At 44.0% G+C, this 18,090-nt stretch overlaps 2 protein-coding genes across 3 annotated transcripts; one reads left to right on the top strand and one right to left on the bottom strand.

Moving 5' to 3' along the window:
• Positions 1–4,778: 4,778 nt before the first annotated feature.
• lmo2 (LIM domain only 2 (rhombotin-like 1)) lies at positions 4,779–7,392 on the bottom strand. Its single transcript, XM_029154682.3, has 3 exons — positions 6,885–7,392; positions 6,063–6,278; positions 4,779–5,810 (listed from the first exon to the last, which is right to left on the bottom strand). The coding sequence occupies exons 1-3, from the start codon at positions 6,923–6,925 to the stop codon at positions 5,585–5,587; spliced, it is 483 nt and encodes a 160-aa protein (XP_029010515.1). The 5' UTR covers positions 6,926–7,392; the 3' UTR covers positions 4,779–5,584.
• Positions 7,393–10,924: 3,532 nt separating this feature from the next.
• On the top strand, positions 10,925–17,637 carry caprin1b (cell cycle associated protein 1b). 2 transcript variants are annotated; one of them, XM_029154482.3, is made up of 18 exons: positions 10,925–11,086; positions 12,023–12,187; positions 12,287–12,349; positions 12,431–12,517; positions 12,598–12,836; positions 12,948–13,030; positions 14,202–14,351; positions 14,428–14,480; positions 14,574–14,657; positions 15,339–15,506; positions 15,579–15,687; positions 15,784–15,836; positions 15,931–16,023; positions 16,177–16,308; positions 16,535–16,688; positions 16,836–17,009; positions 17,152–17,258; positions 17,353–17,637. In XM_029154482.3, exons 2-18 carry the CDS (start codon positions 12,023–12,025, stop codon positions 17,437–17,439), a joined length of 2,001 nt encoding a protein of 666 aa, XP_029010315.1. In that variant the 5' UTR covers positions 10,925–11,086; the 3' UTR covers positions 17,440–17,637. The 2 variants fall into 2 exon arrangements, with proteins under 2 accessions (XP_029010315.1, XP_029010314.1); XM_029154481.3 differs by having other exon boundaries at positions 15,775–15,836.
• Positions 17,638–18,090: the final 453 nt, after the last annotated feature.

Raw genomic sequence — 18,090 nt, 5'->3', positions numbered from 1 at the left:
TTACACTTGTAAATGATACTCGAATGGCCAGAGCAAGTTATTTGTCCTCCTAGTTATATTTTATTACTTTAATTTACTCAAGGCCCATGCAGTTGTGTTCTCAATTTATCAAGAAGTGAGACTCTTAGTTTTCATTACGCTGAGCTTATTTTTAGACAAAGGGCCCATTCTGCTGTCTGCAATAGCAAAAGACAGAGCACCAGTGAATTGTTTCAGGGACATTTGCATAACGTTCAGTGACGGAGTCTCTATTTTGAGCTGAATATTTTCCAGACACGACGGTTCGAGCTACCAGAGAGAAGAGAAAGAACAAGTGTGGAGAGAAACGGACTATCAAAGGGAGGAACTGGGCTTTCATGTTAGGACACTTTGATTGTGTTACAGATTGGTTCCAGGTGAGGCGACTGTGAAAGGGAGGAACTCCAAGCAGAGAGTTGAGTTCTTAACCAGGGATGGCATCGCCAGGATTTAAGCATTAGGGGAAGATTCGAAACAGCAGGTGTAGAGAATCGATGGGGACCAGATATTATTTGTTGTGGGTGGCATCTTCATGGGGTGGGTGAGCACTGAGGGAAAGCGTCTTTGTTTAATCAGAGACAAAAGGTCCAGTTAAATAAGAGGAAAATGTCCAAAATGTCACAAAAAAGATACAGATAGGGCCTATTTATTTATTTACTTACTTACTTACCTACACACACATATTCAATACTTACACCACAACCATAACAAAATGGCTACTAGAGGTAATAGAGAGTGGATAAACCTTCTGGCCCCTCAGGGGACTGATAGTCTTCCACTGTCCCTCACATTTCACCACATACTCACACCTTTAGGGCCTCAGGGGTTCGTCTCCCTTATCGGGGTCAGGAAGATGGGGCCTCGCATGCCGGCTCTAGAGGCGCCGTGGGTTCTGCCTGGGGGCCACACGGACTCTGGGTCAGAGACATGTCCTCCCCCATGAGTTAGGATGAGTGCAAGGTGTGGGTAGGCTCAGGTGTGGTGGGCGTATGTGGGCGTCCTCCCTGGTTCCTGGGTGGGTGTGGGCGTCCAGGGTGGGTTTCTTCTTGCTCGCCTCTGGACTGGGTCTCACCTCCTTGGCTTCTACAGGTGGCACCGTGCATCCTCTAATGCTTCTATCACGCTTCCGGTGAATGATGTAGAAAAGTCGCTTTTGTGATGGTGGAAATGCTACAACGGCAGGCGTTTCAAGCTCAATCGTAAGTACCACAAAAGAAGCATTTCACATACTGTCCAGTGCGGTTCCCCACCCGGCCGGTGCCTCCCTGTGCTGCCCCTCTGCTATGATTGGAAGCAGGCATTGCGTGGGAAGTCCAATTAGAGAGGGAAATTGCCTGGCGCTGTGCGGCCGGTTTGCGGTATGGTCACTTACCTGCACATCTGCACCGGCTCTGTGTTTGAAGCAGTAGCCACCTTTTTCCACCACCTTAATTGGACGTTCCATTGCTGATTGCTTGACGGAGAAATGCGCTGCTACGCTCTGCTGCCTGGTAATGGTCTGCCTTTTCACTGATGTCTGATGAGATGGAGGCGGGAGGCGGCCTTAGATTTATACCAGGAGGTATTTATGCTCATCTAGAGAGAGCGGGTCTGAACTTATGAGGTTCCTATGATGCAAAGGGCAAAAGGTCGCCTGCTGTCACTGCAGTAATGTGTCACATAAGATGCTGTCATGCTTTAATTGGATGCATTTTTGGTTGTTGAGTAGAAAAGCATCATGTTAATCACTTTAATTATATATTCACAAGCATTTTGTAATAATTTCCTCTTCATTTGACAGACTCACTCCTTTGACTCGCAGCAGTGGAACCACTCACTCACAGTCGTACTGAACCCCCGAAAATGTTTTCATTCGTCAAGTCGGTTCATTTTCTTTACCATTCAACTATGACAATGCAGGAAGCCAGTGATTCTGTCCTTAGAAGCACATACAGTGAATCCCATATTTCGCGGTCTTCTCATGCAGATAGCTGATTTTTCTGAAGCGCCGCCGCTCGCATGCGTCAGTCTGGGACCAGAAATGGTCCATCTGACGCCCTACGCTGGCAAAACAGCGGGACAGAGACTATAATGCAAGTGCAGTCAGTTCATCAGAAGCTGGGAACACTGTAAAACACATGGGGATCGTTTCAGGGGGGAAATAACTTACAGTCAAAGAAACATGTGCAAAAAACATACAATAGATTGTGTCAAAACAGATTTACTGCACTGGCATTGTACGTCTTTGTAGATATAAAGAACTGACTCTGTAGGATCTCTCAGTCACATCAGTTCAAACACATTACATACAATAGACTATGAGTGGTTTTATTTTTTTAGAACTCATTTTTACATAATTCGGCTCTTAAACAAAGGAGGTAAACTCTACTCCCACCACAGTTTCTGCAGCCTCATGCTTGAACGTAAAGGTCTGCAGGCTTCTGAGCCGAAGTCGTAAACATCATGAACACCACAGAGCCCATCATATCACACATCGCTACACATGGCCGGCGAAGAGGACAATGAAAGGGAGGAAAAGCAAAGAAACATAGTGGGAGTAAAACAACTGTGAAAGTAGAAGCTCAGTCTTAGACGGACTCTACCTAATAAATCCTCCGCACATATTTAATCGGGTCAGAGGGACGCGTTCTGCGGGAGTTAAAGGATGGACGCTTTTTACTCACCTATCCACCTCCTATCACCACCCCCCCTCCTCCTCCATCCAGACTGCAGGCGCTGCGGGCTATCGGAGAATCGGGGCAGGAATGTGGCTCCTGACGGACGCATCTCTCCGGGCCGCAGAATGAATGTGTTCCCAATTAGCCCCGTCTGATAAAGCGTGAGTGCAAGTGAAAGCCACGGCGGGCACGATCAGTAGCACTTGACTCATTCTGTTCAGATGCGCCAGACACCCGTGATTCATCGCTGTGGTGCGGCACGTAATTGTGCGACCGCATCTTGCTTCGCAGGTGTCGCTGAAGTCTCACTGTCACGTCTGCGCCGCTTTGAACGCGGCGCGTCACTGTCGCCTCAGACCTAATTCATCTTTCTTCGAGCTGGCATCTGGACCCTGGACCAGCTTAGTCCACACACACACACACACACACACACACACACACACACACACACACACACACACCAGGGCAGATACCTGATCCAGAAGCGCCCTCTGCTGTCCACTCTGCTGCACTGCAGCAGCGCCAGGTCAGCGAGTGGCGCATGTTTCACTGTGGGGCTCCTTGATAGGAACAAGCTGTGGTTTCATCCTCAGAGAGTGTCCTGGGTTTCCACGCACACAGCTGGATGCTTTTACCCGCGCAGTGACACGGGCGCCGGACACGGAGCAGGCCTCCCTCGGCACACGAACACGCCACCGCACTCCCCGCCTTGTGTCCAGCTGCTGAGGACGACGCACCAGGCACAGGGCTCCACTGAGTCCCGCTGACGTGGGTGCAGGTCGGCGCGGGGCTCTGGCAGAGCTCAGCCTGCAGGGCGGCCGAGCGCTGCGACGGAACACAGGCCGCTTGGCCGGCGCCGCGGCATCCGTTGAACCGGTGACCGTAGAGTAAATGATGTAGGAACCCTGGTGCACAGGCATCATCTCATGCCAAGACTTTTCTATTAGCAGTAAACACAAACAGCTCGCGCTCATGGTCATTAGTTTAATGCGTATTAGTCATAAATGTAATTATTGCACCGTTTAACCTGATGATGGCGCTGATGATGAATATTTAGAACATGAAAGCTGCTGCACGTTAACGTGCTAAACGTCACAGCGGTGCAGAGTTACTGGAACTGATCCCGTGAATGACTGTGGAAACCGTCTGGACCGAGGTGATGAGAGGACGTCTCCCGTGTCACCATGGCGACAGATGCAGGCGCCCGCTGAGGTTTCTGCCTCATTCTATTAGTTTGTGTAGTTAACGTGTCATTCACCCCATGATTTGTCGTTGAGGCCGCCGAGTAGTGGGCGTTTTCCTCACGTCACAGATTCCTCAGTGTGCAGACCTCTCTGCATGCCGCCGTCTGCCTTTATTCCTCTCTGTTGTGGGAACGCTCGTTAGTTCGCCCATAAGTGTGTCTTTCAGCAACACGTCATCTCAGCCTGGGTGGGTTTGCGACTCCTGCCTTGCCTTCATTCCTCCCTCTGCTGTGAAGGAGCTGCTGTCAGATCAGGCGCCCGATCAGCTCCTCTGCTCTTTCTGGGCCTTTTCTCGTCCTCTTTGCTGAAACTGTTTCCCGATCACGTTGTCCAGCTCGCTGTCGACCCTTAATGGGACATGGTCAGAGGTCCTCACATGCAAGAACGGATCGATCACTGATGTCATGCCTGTATAGATTACTATAAGGCAGTGGGGGAGCACAGCAGCTGGCAGATATGAAGACCAGAGTAGATGCACTGAAGTGACTTGAATGTGACTTAATGTGACCTGGTGAACTGAGCTGTGGGGCATTAGTGACTCATTCATGATATAGTGACCTCTTGTGGATAAAACACGTCCCTGAGCTTGTTTCTAGACTCACACTGAATGCAAGTTTTATTTGAGTATTTCCACCATGTGTTATTCAAACTTTCAACTAACTTATTTACTACGGCTTTTACTGTTGCTTGTCTGCACATGAGTAGTGTAATGCTAAATGTTTCTCAGGACACACCACCATCTCTTTTCACAATATTTCCAGACTGATTTTACTACATTAAACCACGTGATCATATTTGTCCAGGCTGTTTCTTTTGAATTTCTGCGTTGCTGAGAGACTCAGACCAAAAACAACAAAGGTTTCTCTGTTTTAGAATTTATTTATACAAGTTTATAAGTCAAAAGGTGAAAGTCGTAACAATTACAAATCAGACGCTGAAAACAAGTCCACAGTCAGTAAAAAAAATAATTGCCCGGCTTCCCCCGATCGCTGAAGGGCGCCACCATTTCAAGCTGGCATGAAGTGCAATCCTTCTGATGAAGACTTTTCCATTTACACTGTGAAATCTGGTAACACTTTATCTCATAGGTCTTCAAATTTGTGATAAATTATTCTAATTAATGACATTTCCTGGTTTCCAGTTAGATAAAAACAAATGTCTGATACTTTTCTACTTTATTCTTTTAATTAGCGTGTAACCAATAAAATAAATTATTAATTAACAATTAGATGTACATCAAATTCTCCCAAAGTAATTAAATAATCACTAAATATTTTCTTGACTTCACATGCTCCAGTTGCTTTAATAAATCCCAAATATAAACTAATAAAAGGGTTTAATGGTTAAAGAACATTTTTACAGACCCATAAAATAAAATGTTACTGGGAAGTTTGTGCAGAGTGTGATGCAACTAGGACTCAACACATTTTTAGTCTCGTTATAATCCCAGTGTGCACTAACGTTATTGCATGTTTAATAATATTTTTGCATTTAGAGATGAAGTGTTAGAAACAGACTGTCTCTTATTGCTGGTGCAGCCGTTGTTACTCTCCTGCAGCAGGAAGCTCTTGGAGTCCGTGTGAACGTGATGAGGCCTTCGCTGGCGACCAGGCGCCTCTTCATCAAGCGTTCACTCCCTCTGAAGCCACTGGCTCCGTCGCTCTCCTAAACCATGCTGCTGCCGTTGAGCTTGGTCCACTCAAAGATGTCCTGCTCGCACACAATGTCCGAGTTGATGAGCAGGTAGCGGTCGCCCACACAGAAGTGCTTCTGGCAGGCGGCGCACTTGAAGCACTCCAGGTGGTAAACCTTGTCCCGCACACGCATGGTCATCTCGAACGCCCGGATCCTCTTCTCACAGGACGCGCAGAGTCCGTCCTGACCGAAGAGCCTGAAGGGGACGAGGTAAAAATAATAAATAAATAAGAAGGTCACCATTAGCTTTACTGAACTTTATAGAAAAACAGAAAATTATGAAATTAAATAAATGTATTAATGTTTCACACAGAACTCTCATCAGACTCAAACTGAAGCTTCATTGTTATTGTTAAAGGAAAATGGGTTTAGAATATAAAATTAAATTCCTATCCAAGCGATGGCCGCAGCCACACTATTTATTTAAAGTGTAGACCACCAGACCCACCTGAGGTAATCCCTCCGACATAATTTCCTTCCCAGCTTGTAGTAAAGCCGTCGGCCCACCTCCCCGAGCCGACAGCCACACAGGTCGCAGCTCAGACAGTCCTCGTGCCAGTACTGCTCGATGGCCTTCAGGAAGAAGCGGTCCCCGATGCTCTGCTGGCACCCGCCGCACGTGAGCAGGGACGGCGGCATCTGGAGCACCTCGTCCACCGGCTCCCTGGGAAAAACGGCAGCCAGGTAGAAAATCACAGGTTACTGAGCTGCGACAAATTGTTAATGGCATGCGCTAATCGCGTGGTTTGTAAAATGCCACAAAACTAATGTCTGCAGGAGAAAAATAATATTTAATGTATAATAAAACCAAAGCCTAAACATATGAGCCTGGACGTAAATTAGGTAACAAGCCTAATGACTTTAAGCTTTACAGCATCCTGAGTCCATACAGTTTATTCCTACATTTCTAATAATCTAACACGAAGGCGATTTGATCTTGTCCACACGAGGGAGCCGTGTCCTACTAATAATAAATAAACTACGGCAACACACGTAATCTGTAAAATCTGCACCAACAACTCATAAAGTGGAACCAGCTGCCCGGCTCTTCTGCACCCGGACACCTCTCCTCAGTTCACAAATGAAACACAACTCCTTCCTTTTGTGCTGCCTTTTTGCCAACACTTCATCTGTCTTCGACATTAACTTCGTTATCTTTGTTGGAGACTCCTGGTCTCATTAATCATCAACCGCACCAATGACAGGCGAACGCGTCTGTGGAGTGGTTTTAATCTACAGAAATAACACGAAGTATTATTATAGGACTTACTCGTTGGCTTCCAGTGTCTTCCTTTCTATAGTGGATGCCATTCCTGAATGTCCAGCCTGATCCAGATTGGATGCGGAGGTCGGCAGCCAGCTACGCCGCTACCTGGTGCCAACACGCGCTGCACCTGCTCGCGCTCCTGCGGTTCGGGCTCCGGTGCGACGAATCCAGCAGGAGGTCCAGTCAGGTCGAAATGGCCGCGAGGCAGGCAAAAATCACTCTAAGCGGCCGAGCGATGATGGAGGACGCTGTCATCGTTTCCTGGGGCTGCAACGCGTGATGACATTTCCACGTTTCACGCGCTGTCTTTCAGATCACGATGCGGCGCCTCGACGCGTCGCGCGCGTCTAATTGGGAGCAAACGCGCACGTCCCCGCGTCTTTGTGCGTCTTTGCCGAGCGAGCGAGCTGCGGACGCGCTCATCCACTGAAAGACGCGGCCGCCGTTATGTTGTTCGGCAGCATCGTGTTTAAATACGTGCCTGCCCCCCCGCCCCCCCCCCGGTTTCTGCTTTCGCTTCCCTTTTCCTGCTCACGACTGCTTGACAATGGGGGGAAATGAGTCTTAAAGCGACAGCTGAACGGCGCGCGGGCTGCTCCGTCAGGCGTGAGTGCAGGTCGTGACTGAAACTAATGAGCTCGTTTAGTCCCACCAAAACGGCGGCACGATGACGAGCAGCGTGATGTGGGCCCGAGGTCCAGTACAGGGCCTCCCAATCACTGCCTGGCGGCATAAAACACGTGGACCCGCAACGGGTTCTGGTCTGCGTGGTTCAACACCTGACTTCATGCGTTACAAAGTACAATTACTCATCAAACAGCATTTTTGCCCTGGATTGTGCCTTGACTCTCACTCTACTGCAGCAGAACCTATTAATGGTCATTCCCATTAAGTCAAATCCTACAGAGAAGAACCAAAAGCCTCTCCTAAGGAGGCGGAACTAGTCCAATAATAGAAGAGACCTACTGTACTTTACTGTACTCGCCAATATAAATATCACGTATAATGTACTAAACAAATAAGGTGTTTTAAATGTAATAACACATTATTGAGTTCTCCCATGGTTGGATAGATTGGGTTGACACGTCCCCAAACAGCCGTTTGCTTTCAATGATATTTCCACACGTCCTCACAGCATTTCCTTTTCTAAGCAGAGCCGCTGTGGGCTGTGCCTCTTATCTGCTGCCAGGACCTCGGGGGGTGGGGGTGGGGGGGGGAAGCCTGCAGGAGGGAGCGGCGCAGACAAGCAGTTGGACTGGGCAGCGAGATAAAGCACCTCCGCTCCTCGATCGCAGGCGAACTCCGCACGTGGGCTGAAAGCGTCCCCCGGCCACGGGCTCACTGGACCGGTACCAAGCAGAAAGGCCCGTGAGCGAGGTGAGCGTGGCGCCGCCGTGTGCCAGCGACACACGCGTAAAACAAAGCAGCTCCACAGAGATAAAACTCCAAATGCTTAATCTGCAGATGAAACCGTTTTTACCCAGTGTCTTTGTCATAGTGTACACACGCACGCACACACACACACACACACACACACACACACACACACACACACACACACACACACACACACACACACACACACACACAAGCTGCAAGGCTTTCAAAATTCTAACTTTTATGGTTCTTCCTGTTATTCTTATACGAAAAATAAATAAGAATAAATATATTTTTATTATTCATCAGTCTGTCCAGTAAAGGCGTTTCTTTTCCATTGACACCAAGCTCTTACCATGCAGGAACTACAGCCTTTTTCATTTGGCTCAGCTGTTTATGATGGGGCTCAGTGACGTTGTTTTATCTACTTAATGGAAGTTTGAAAAAAAAACTCCCTTTCGCTAGATTTGAAGCCGATAAAACATTTTTCATAGAAATCATCGGATCACACTGATTACTGCGTATTTGGCCACAAGTGGCTTAAACATCAGCATATTCAATCTGTATAATCAAAGATAATTCTTGCAATAAATTGCACATCTCACATATTTCCAAATTCAACCAAGACGAGTGAAAAGATAAAGAGCTGAACGTGTGTTCATTGTTTTTATTTTCTGACGTTGGAGGAACAGGGGCAGTTGCAACCCACGAAAATGTCGAAAAGAACAAGTTTATTACAAGAAACGAGAGAAGGGAAAATCAGAACTGATATGACACCCATAACCCACTACTTCCTGGAGCTGACAGTGAAAGCCCAGAGGATGTGCAGCTGGCACACATAGATGAAGCTTTCCTGGGGGGGTGCATTCATTTCCTACAGCCACATACATGTTGGCATCCATCTCAAGGCTTCACAGATAGAAAGGTCCAGTACAGATGGCTCAGCATGATAGTACAATCATGGCATGACAGAAGAAGCAGAAGAAGTTGCGCTTGTGGCCATAGCAGACATGCACTTGATTTCAATGTGTCCTCCCTCTTCTCAGAGTGAGGGGTTTTAAGTTCTGACCGCAGCATTACTTCATCAGCCATATAATTTTATTGCCATTTGTGGAGGCCTTGTTTGGTTTTATGTCTGTCGTTAGAATTTGGGGAGCAAACAGTTAAGAGTGTAGAAAACCTGTTGGGAAGTTGGTTCACTCATGTCCAGCTTCCTGTTTTGCCTGCTTGGTGCTAAGAGGATGATGGAGCTGAAAGCCCATTAGAATTTGAGCGCAGCTAAACCTTTGCCTTAGCATTAATACAGCAAAATTCATCGAATGATCATATGTATATTATGTTTATCTACTAAACATTAGAGCAAATTATCTTATATTTGAATATAAAAGAGGTGTCTAGCCTTAGTGCAGACCTTTTAATAGCATAAAACCTTGATCAGCAATACCAAAAATAGCCGCTTCCTGTCTGATCTGGAAAAAAACTGATAAGTGACCTGTTTAAAAATTCTTTTCGTGAATTGTGACCGATCCAGAACGGGGGGACAATGTATCTCACATTGGTTACTGCACCACCTAAAAAATAACTATGAGACTGAAGGTCAAAGGTGAAGCAAGGAACCACCCAGTTCTTTCTAATGGCCAAGTTCAATGTTGTTGCATGATTGAAATACAACAGGCTACGGAAATGAGTCACTTGTTGAAAGGGAACTTCATGAACCCTCAGGATCCTCTTGTAATCAGTATTATCCCAAAAGAAAACACCGTCAGTGGAACAGTGCAATCAAAAAGCTGTGCAGTCATTTTCCTGTATTTGGCAAAACAAATCCTGTGAATTTTGGGTGAGTTTGCTCATCTTATAACGAAAGAGAATGCTGCAAACAGTAATTTAATAAGCACGAGTAATAGATTTAGAGCTACTGGACATTTAACACTTCAATGATAATTTTACTGTATCAGTACTGTGAAGCTGTTCATAGACTTGAGCTGTACTGCCCCCTGTTGATTAGAATTTACCATAACATTTTGGACCACAGGAATTCTATTTAGTTTATAGATGTAACAAAAGTCATGTCTGGGCACTTTACAAACTAAGGTTTAAGACCTTATATAATACACCGGTATATGAAAAACTACAGATCTAAAAAATGCCGAAATGCATAAATAAATAAATTAAAGAAGAAACGTAGGCAAAAATAAATTTGAATAGCGACATACTTTTTGGTTGTATTAATTTATTTATGCTTTTACATTTTCATATATTTATTGATCTAGTATTTCATTTCTGCATATATAAATTCATTTATTTTACTATGTCATTAATTTATTATATTTATGTATAATTCTCCGTCTTCCACAGAATGGAACAGCTGTTGTAGAAAACATACTATATAAGGCAGAGGGATGGACACGGGGTAGCCTAATCAAAGCTAATGATTGTGCAGATTTTCTGCCAAAAGGCTGTAGAGTGATTTGCCTGATCACAAATAGTACATTTAAAAAAGTTACTTATGTCACGTTTAAGATGCTGATAAACATTTGTATTAGAGAATTTTGTATTTTATTTGAAGTTCAAAAACAGCCTACTTTTGATTTTTTGTTTATTATTTTTGTAGGTAATTTAGTCAGGCATAACTTTAATAGCTAAAAACGGACATTCGTCTTTATAAAGAGTTTCTCCGTCTTTCGAACCGTCTCAGTTGTCGGTGAGGCCGGCGGGGCGGATCCCACACTAGAGTGAAACACAAAATAAAGCAACATAACAGTAAAAACAACTTGGCCTTTTTCTAAGAATTCGCAAATAAGCTACCCTGTGGATATATAAACGTCGAGGTGAGTCAATCAGGATTCATGCTGCTGAGGTAACGAGGTTCCCGGCCGGCTGTTGACTAGCACGCGACGATTCCACCAGACAAGCTAGCAGGGAGATGCTAAGTTCGTGGTGTGTGCTAGCGGCTGTGCGGCCAGGGCCATTTTACTATAACACTGACGAGTGAACAACTACAAGGAGAGTTCTTGATCAAAGGACCGATAGTTACAGAGAGTGATTCGTAACCCACGTATATAGAATATATGTCGAATAGAAGAGTTCTGGAGAGTGTGTTTTCCTATGGTTAGCACACAGTTGGCACCAAAGTTAGCTAAGCGCTGTGATGAAAATGGTTCTGGTCCTTGTTGCGAAGCTATACCTCGTGGTTATAGATCCTTTACGTCGGAGTAGTTAACACAGTTAATGCACTACTCATAGAAACGACATTTGTGTTTTCTGGTATTAAGTAACACCTCACCACTTTTACTCGAGTTTTACTTTTTGCTTACATAGCAAACATGTCCGTGACACCTGATTTATACGTTCTTCCTAGCACATAAGGTTTTTTCTCATCGGGCCTCGACTTTAGCCTTTTCATTCTACCGTTTGATGTATAACGCACCAGCAAATGTCCTTCTGATTAATCCTGAATCCACATGCAGTGACATCATCTTTTATCTGAACACCACACCAAAATGTTACTGGGTTGGTATTTTTTCGTCACTAGTAACAAATAATTGCTCTATACACATAGTTTTTTGGTAGATTACCCAAAAAATTGTTGCAGCTCCTATGACCTTGTTTAGCTTAAGTTGATTAACGTAACTTCTCAAATGCAACTATATACTGGAGCTTCTATGACTTTTAAAAAAACACATCCACGGTTTTGGTCTTTTTGCATCTGAATAAGGAAGTCTGTATGTTAAAGCGATAACCCATTGAAATTTTTGTTTTTTTAGATGCCCTCAGCAATGAATGCGAATAGGACAGACCAGTCTGCCAGCCCAGAGGTGGGATCCGCTCCAGGGTCAATGGGCAATTTTGCACTGGGTGGACAGTCCGAAGTCTTGAAGCAGGTTCTCTGTATCATTGACAAGAAGGTTCGCAACATGGAGAAGAAAAAGGTGAGTGCTTTTTCACAGCTGTTTGTTCTAGATCCTTTTTATATAACATGTACCTGTCTTGCACAGATCTCATGCTACATTTTGAATGTTCATCCACAGAGCAAGCTGGATGATTATCAAGTCAGGAAGAATAAAGGGGAGGGACTCAATCAGGACCAGCTGGTGGGTACAATTAAACATCTATTAAAAAAAAAGATTCTACTAAATGACATGTTTAATACATTTTTTTGTTTGTTGCTGTAGGAAGCCCTCACCAAATACCAAGAAGTCATGAATAATTTGGAATTTGCCAGAGAGCTGCAGAAAACTTTCATTACACTAGGACAAGATGTAAGACTTATTCTGGTTTATTTGCAGTGTTTATTCTGCCAGGTAGTAACATAGCGTTCTGTGGCATATGTTATCATAAGATCCAGAAAGTGGTAAAGAAATCTGGTCGACGAGAACAGCTGCAACGAGAGGAGGCAGAGCAGAAAAGGCTGAAGACAATTCTTGAGCTGCAGTTTCTTCTGGACCGACTGGGAGATGAGACTGTACGGCAGGACCTGAAGCAAGGAGTCAGCGGCTCGCCACTACTTACAGATACAGACCTTGCCGCTTTTGATGAGTTCTACAAGTTAGTGGGGCCAGACCGTGACCAAAATGTCAGGTTGGTCTAAGGCGTTAAGTCACATTATCCGTTGAACCTTTAAAATGCAAAAGATGTCCTCCTGCACATTTTTTACGAGATGGTCCATATAATTTATTTATGTTCTCACAGGTTGTCTAATCAGTATGAAGAAGCATCTGTGCACCTCTGGGATCTGCTGGAAGGGAAGAACAAGGCTGTGGTTGGAACAACATGTGAGTGAACCCTAACTTCTATAGAGAGAGAGAATAAAACTGTTAAACTAACAAGACAGACTACATGAAGACATCGACTCCAAACGACCTCAAAGGACATTTTCTGTCTTATTAACATAATATAATTTATAGTGAAAGCTATACTGTAATTTTTAGGAAATGAAGGTGTAATCATTATTGAAAACAAAACTGCTTGCTTTAGATGCCCAGCTGGCGGTGAAAATTGTTGGCAGAACATTTCATCAGATGGTTGGTGACAACAGTCACCAGCAAGCTTTTTATCAAAAGCTGGCTGTAAGTAATTTAACAGATACTTTTGATTAATCCTAGGAAGATGGAGACGGTAACAACTCTGAACAATAGCTTCTTGTCTTAAGTGAATAGAGGCTCAGCCTAGTCTTTATGTGTTAACATATCATGAACATTTTGTTAATGCAGTCTGCATGCAGTGCTGCGATGGGGAATAATCAGGGCTTGGGGCTTTTGGTGTACTGCATTCTCAGCGGTCTGGCCTCAGGACTCGCACTGCTGCATTCTGCTCGGGAGCTAAGCGCTCTAGGCTTATCCTGAGTCAGCAGTGGGGCAAGATGCCAATGGCCCTGTCGCCCATGATTCCACATGTCAGATCTGTGCCCCAGTGTGTTACTGGTGACCCAGTTCACAGTAGTGGCACCAAAAAACAATTTACAACTCAAGGCTTCAGGGTGTTTGTTCAAGAGGCCTAAGGCATCAGGCTGTCTGGAAGTAACTGCTCTGCCTTAACAGTGAAGTGGAAATACCTGTGCTAGCTTGAGGGCTTTTCCAGTGAATTAGTGCAGTTGATTGTAAGAATAGCTTATTTCTAATCTGATCAACCGTTAGTTTAGGAAATGCTTTTGTACTTGTTTGAGTTGCCAGAAAAGGATTCATGGCGCAATCAGGCTCCTATAAGCAGAACTTAAGATTATTGTTAAAAATACAACATTTAAAGAAATGGTTTTTAGTATGTGTCACAAGAATGTTGAAAATCTGAACTGTGTTTCTGTGTCAAGTTGTTTTTTTTTTTTTTTTTTTTTTTAAATGCATTGTATTACACATCTCACATTTAGTTCTGAGATCTGTTATACTATATTGAAGCTTAATAGGTTGATTCATGAGCATGTTTTTTATTTTTATGTTGTTAATATTTTAGACAAAGCACTGAGAGAGACTTTGGACCAGGTTTTGCTGAGTGGTTACTTTGACCGCGTACCATCGCACCAAAACGGGGTGTGTGAGGAGGAAGAAGAGCCAGTCGCAGCCGCCGTAGCTGAATCGTCACAAGAGCAGCCGGCTGATCCAGGTTTGAGCCACTCTGAAGTCCCTGTGCATAATGCATCTCATCGCTGCTTTCTCTTAAAAAGCTTTTCTCTTCACAGAAACTGAAATTATTGAGGAGTTTACAGAGCCCATTGCAGTGGAAACAACAGAGGTGAGAATAATGTTCTAGTAAAGTCTTGAGATGCAGATCAGTTTATTATAACTAAATTAATTAAAACAATGATGTGTGCTGTTTCTCTTCCAGTTTGTAAATAGACAGTTCATTCCAGACAGCACTTACAGCGGCAGTGAGAAGGAGCAGGGAGATGAGTGGACCACGGAAACAGAGGTATGCATCAAGGGCTTTTCTATATTTCTAAATAATTTCAGTGTTGTTAATTATTGGCCAAGCCTTGTAGTTATAATGTTTCACCATGTTGAACCTGGAACAAGTGAGTGAGGTATCACTGTGACACCAGCCTTCTCTTTGTTTTATGTTTGTACTGCCTGTAGGATATTCAGACAGTTTTTGGAAGACGAGTATTTGTAAAATGTTTGTCCAGTCATTCATGGTTAGAGTCGTACACACCATCAGATTGCAACAGCGCTGATAATGATAGTTGTGATGTCATTGGCAACAGACACAGTTAGACAAAGTTGATAAGCCTGTGGTTTCCTAGAAAGAATGATTGCACTCCCTGTGTTATATAAATATAGTTGGAACATCTGTTGGTACCCTTGAGACGATGGACAATTAATAGTCCAGTTAGTTGATAAATTCTGTAACTGCATTGTGACATGTTGTGTGGATGCTCAGAATTAGAGCTAATATTTTTATTATTTATGTTGGCCTCTCTTCTAAGTACAAGCAGCTGGTTTAGCCTAGGCTCATCAGTTCTTTCCCTGTTTGTAATCATCTGTAGTTATTGCATTCACTCAGTTGTATAATATTTCCTGTGGCGTGACTGGCGCTTTTCATTTAGTCCTCCTCATTTCTCATTCATCCATTATTTCTGGCTTTCACACCCAGGCAGTCAATGCCATGCAGCAGCCTGTGCAGACTGCAGTTACCCCTGTTGCCCTGGAGACCCACCCTATGAACCTGCAATCTCCTGTGCCACCTACTGACCCCATGGTCAGGAAGCAGGTGGTGCAGGATCTAATGGCGCAGATGCAGGGAACGTACAACTTTATGCAGGTGAGGACTTGGTGCTAAAATGACTGTTTACTGTAGACGTTCAAGTCTTAAATTAATCACCTCTTTCGTTAGGACTCTATGCTGGAATTTGATGGACAACCCATTGACCCAGCAATTGTATCGGCACAGCCCATGAAACCTGGTCAGAACATGGACCTACCACCGATGGTTTGTCCACCAGGTAAATCTTATGTGTACTGATGTGTTTAACTAGAAACCTACAGTGGACGTTATTGTTTATTAAAGTACAACACTCAAATCTTCTTAGTCCACCCAGAGTCCCGGCTATCGCAACCCAACACTGTTCCTGTCCAACCTGAGCCCGCACAAGTAAGTGATGGTCAGGAGATGTGTTGATGGGGTTAGGCTCCAGCGGGAAATCTTAAAATAGAACATGTTTAACTTTTGCTCTGCATGTTTACAGGTCCCTATCGTTTCTGCCACACCACCCCCACTGTATCAGACTTCACACACGCCGGACCCTCGACCTTCAACAGAACCCATCGATCCCATCCCGGTAAACCCACTTGTTGAAAGAATTCACTGTCTTTACTTTATTAAATTACTTTTTTATTGACCATAGTACTTGGTCACACGACCAGTATCTGTCACTGAGCCAATAGACCTTGTACAGTAGTGTTAATTTTATTGTATCTCCCCTCATCAACAGAACTCGTTGTCCCTGTCCTCAGAGCAGGCTCCACCCTCTGCTTCTCAGACACAGGTTTTCCAGCCTGCTTCAAAAGTTCCGCACAGCACTGGCATCAATGTCAATGCAGCACCATTCCAATCAATGCAGACGGTAAGACTGTGCGTAAGCACTCATTCACTGTTGGTTTGTTTTTGTTTTTACACACACATTGAGCACACATGTAAAATGCGCTTCCATTAGAAATTGCAGTTTTATGGCTTTTGTTGTTATACAGCTGTTTCCAGGAAGTAATGAGTAACTGATTTCAGTCCTAATGAGCCCCTGACCTTTCCTCTGGTTTGGCGTCACCACAATTCAGTGCTTGTTCTCCCCACAGGTTTTCAACCTCAATGCCCCAGTGCCACCCTCTAATGACACGGAGTCTTTGAACCAAGCCAACCAGTACCAGAACAGTTACAACCCGTCCTTCACCAGCCAGTCTCCGCATACTGTGGAGCAGACTGAGATGCAGCCAGAACAATTGCAGTCTGGTAGGCATGTTTCCATTCCAGTATCGCTTTAAATATTGTACTTTTTTTATTTATTTATTTACTTATTTTTTTATTTGGTCAAACAGATGTTTCATGCTTGTGTGACTATGGATGGAAAATGGTTTATGGTGTTTTTTTTTTTTGTAGTTGGTGCCTTTCATTCCCCAGACCCATCAGGAGGCCATCAGCAACCCAGTCAGAACCCAGGCTTCAACCGGCAACCTCAGTCCTTCTATAACAGCAGAGGCATGTCTCGCGGGGGTCCCCGCAATGCCAGGGGCATGATCAATGGTTACAGAGGCTCATCAAATGGATTTAGAGGTAATAGTCACAGTCACGTTTGTGCGCTAGACCTGTTGACGTGTCAAACGTTTCACATGAATTGTAACCTGCAGTGCCTTGAGTCTGTTCTTGTTGTTTAGCTCCATATTCTTGTTCACAATTTTACAATCTTATTTTCCAGGTGGCTATGATGGTTATCGTCCTCCTTTTGCAAACACTCCAAACTCTGGGTATGGACAGACTCAGTTCAACACACCTCGGGATTACTCAAATGGCAACTACCAGAGGGTAAGAGATACTTTTAGACCTTCCACAGCATCTTTATGTGCTGTCTGTTGGAGTTTCTAAAATGTTTTTTTTTTCCTCCTTCTTATTAATAAAGGATGGTTATCAACAAAACTACAAGCGTGGAGCTGGACAGGGACCCAGGGGAGTGTCGAGAGGCAGTACTCAGGCAATGCGTTCCTGAGAAAATCTTTTTATAATGACTGTAAAAGAGAAAAAAAATTACCTGCCACTGCTGGTCCAACCATTGGGAGTCGAGTCCCTTTATCGGTTTTTCCTGTCATTTTGGTTCTAAAAGATCGTTTTATGTTCAAGGAGCTCCCATTTCCTTGTTTGTAAATTTGATGTTGCTTCAAGAGTTTCAATAAAGTTGTGTTGCATACCCATGTTTCAGCTGTACAGTTGCATTACCAGTCACAAATATATTGCAACTTGTTGCACTAAGTAGTGGCATATAGAGGGAACATTTCTAATATAAAGAAATCTTATACACTTTATAACTCGACACATTTTCTTTTCACCTTTTGGGCTTTTTTTCAGTCAGACTATATGAAAATTGAGAAAACTTGTGAACTTGAAAACACAATGATGCATATGTTTAGCTTAACTAGTAAAAAGACATTCTGTTAAAAATAGTGGAAAATTAGCAAATACATATAAGTAAGCCCCCACTTATTTAGTGCCTGGTAATGACTTACCATACAGTTATTATACAGTTCATGACTAATTGTCAGGTATCAGAACATTTGTTCAAAATACACACATAAAATAGCAAAATAATTTACTAGCATTACAATATTGTATATTACGGCATATATTTGATTATGGTTAACAA

This window comes from Betta splendens, chromosome 6 (assembly GCF_900634795.4).
Source record: "Betta splendens chromosome 6, fBetSpl5.4, whole genome shotgun sequence".
Taxonomy (NCBI): Eukaryota; Metazoa; Chordata; class Actinopteri; order Anabantiformes; family Osphronemidae; genus Betta; species Betta splendens.
The sequence above is the reverse complement of the archived record's forward strand: the minus strand, read 5'-3'. Positions and strand labels throughout refer to the sequence as shown.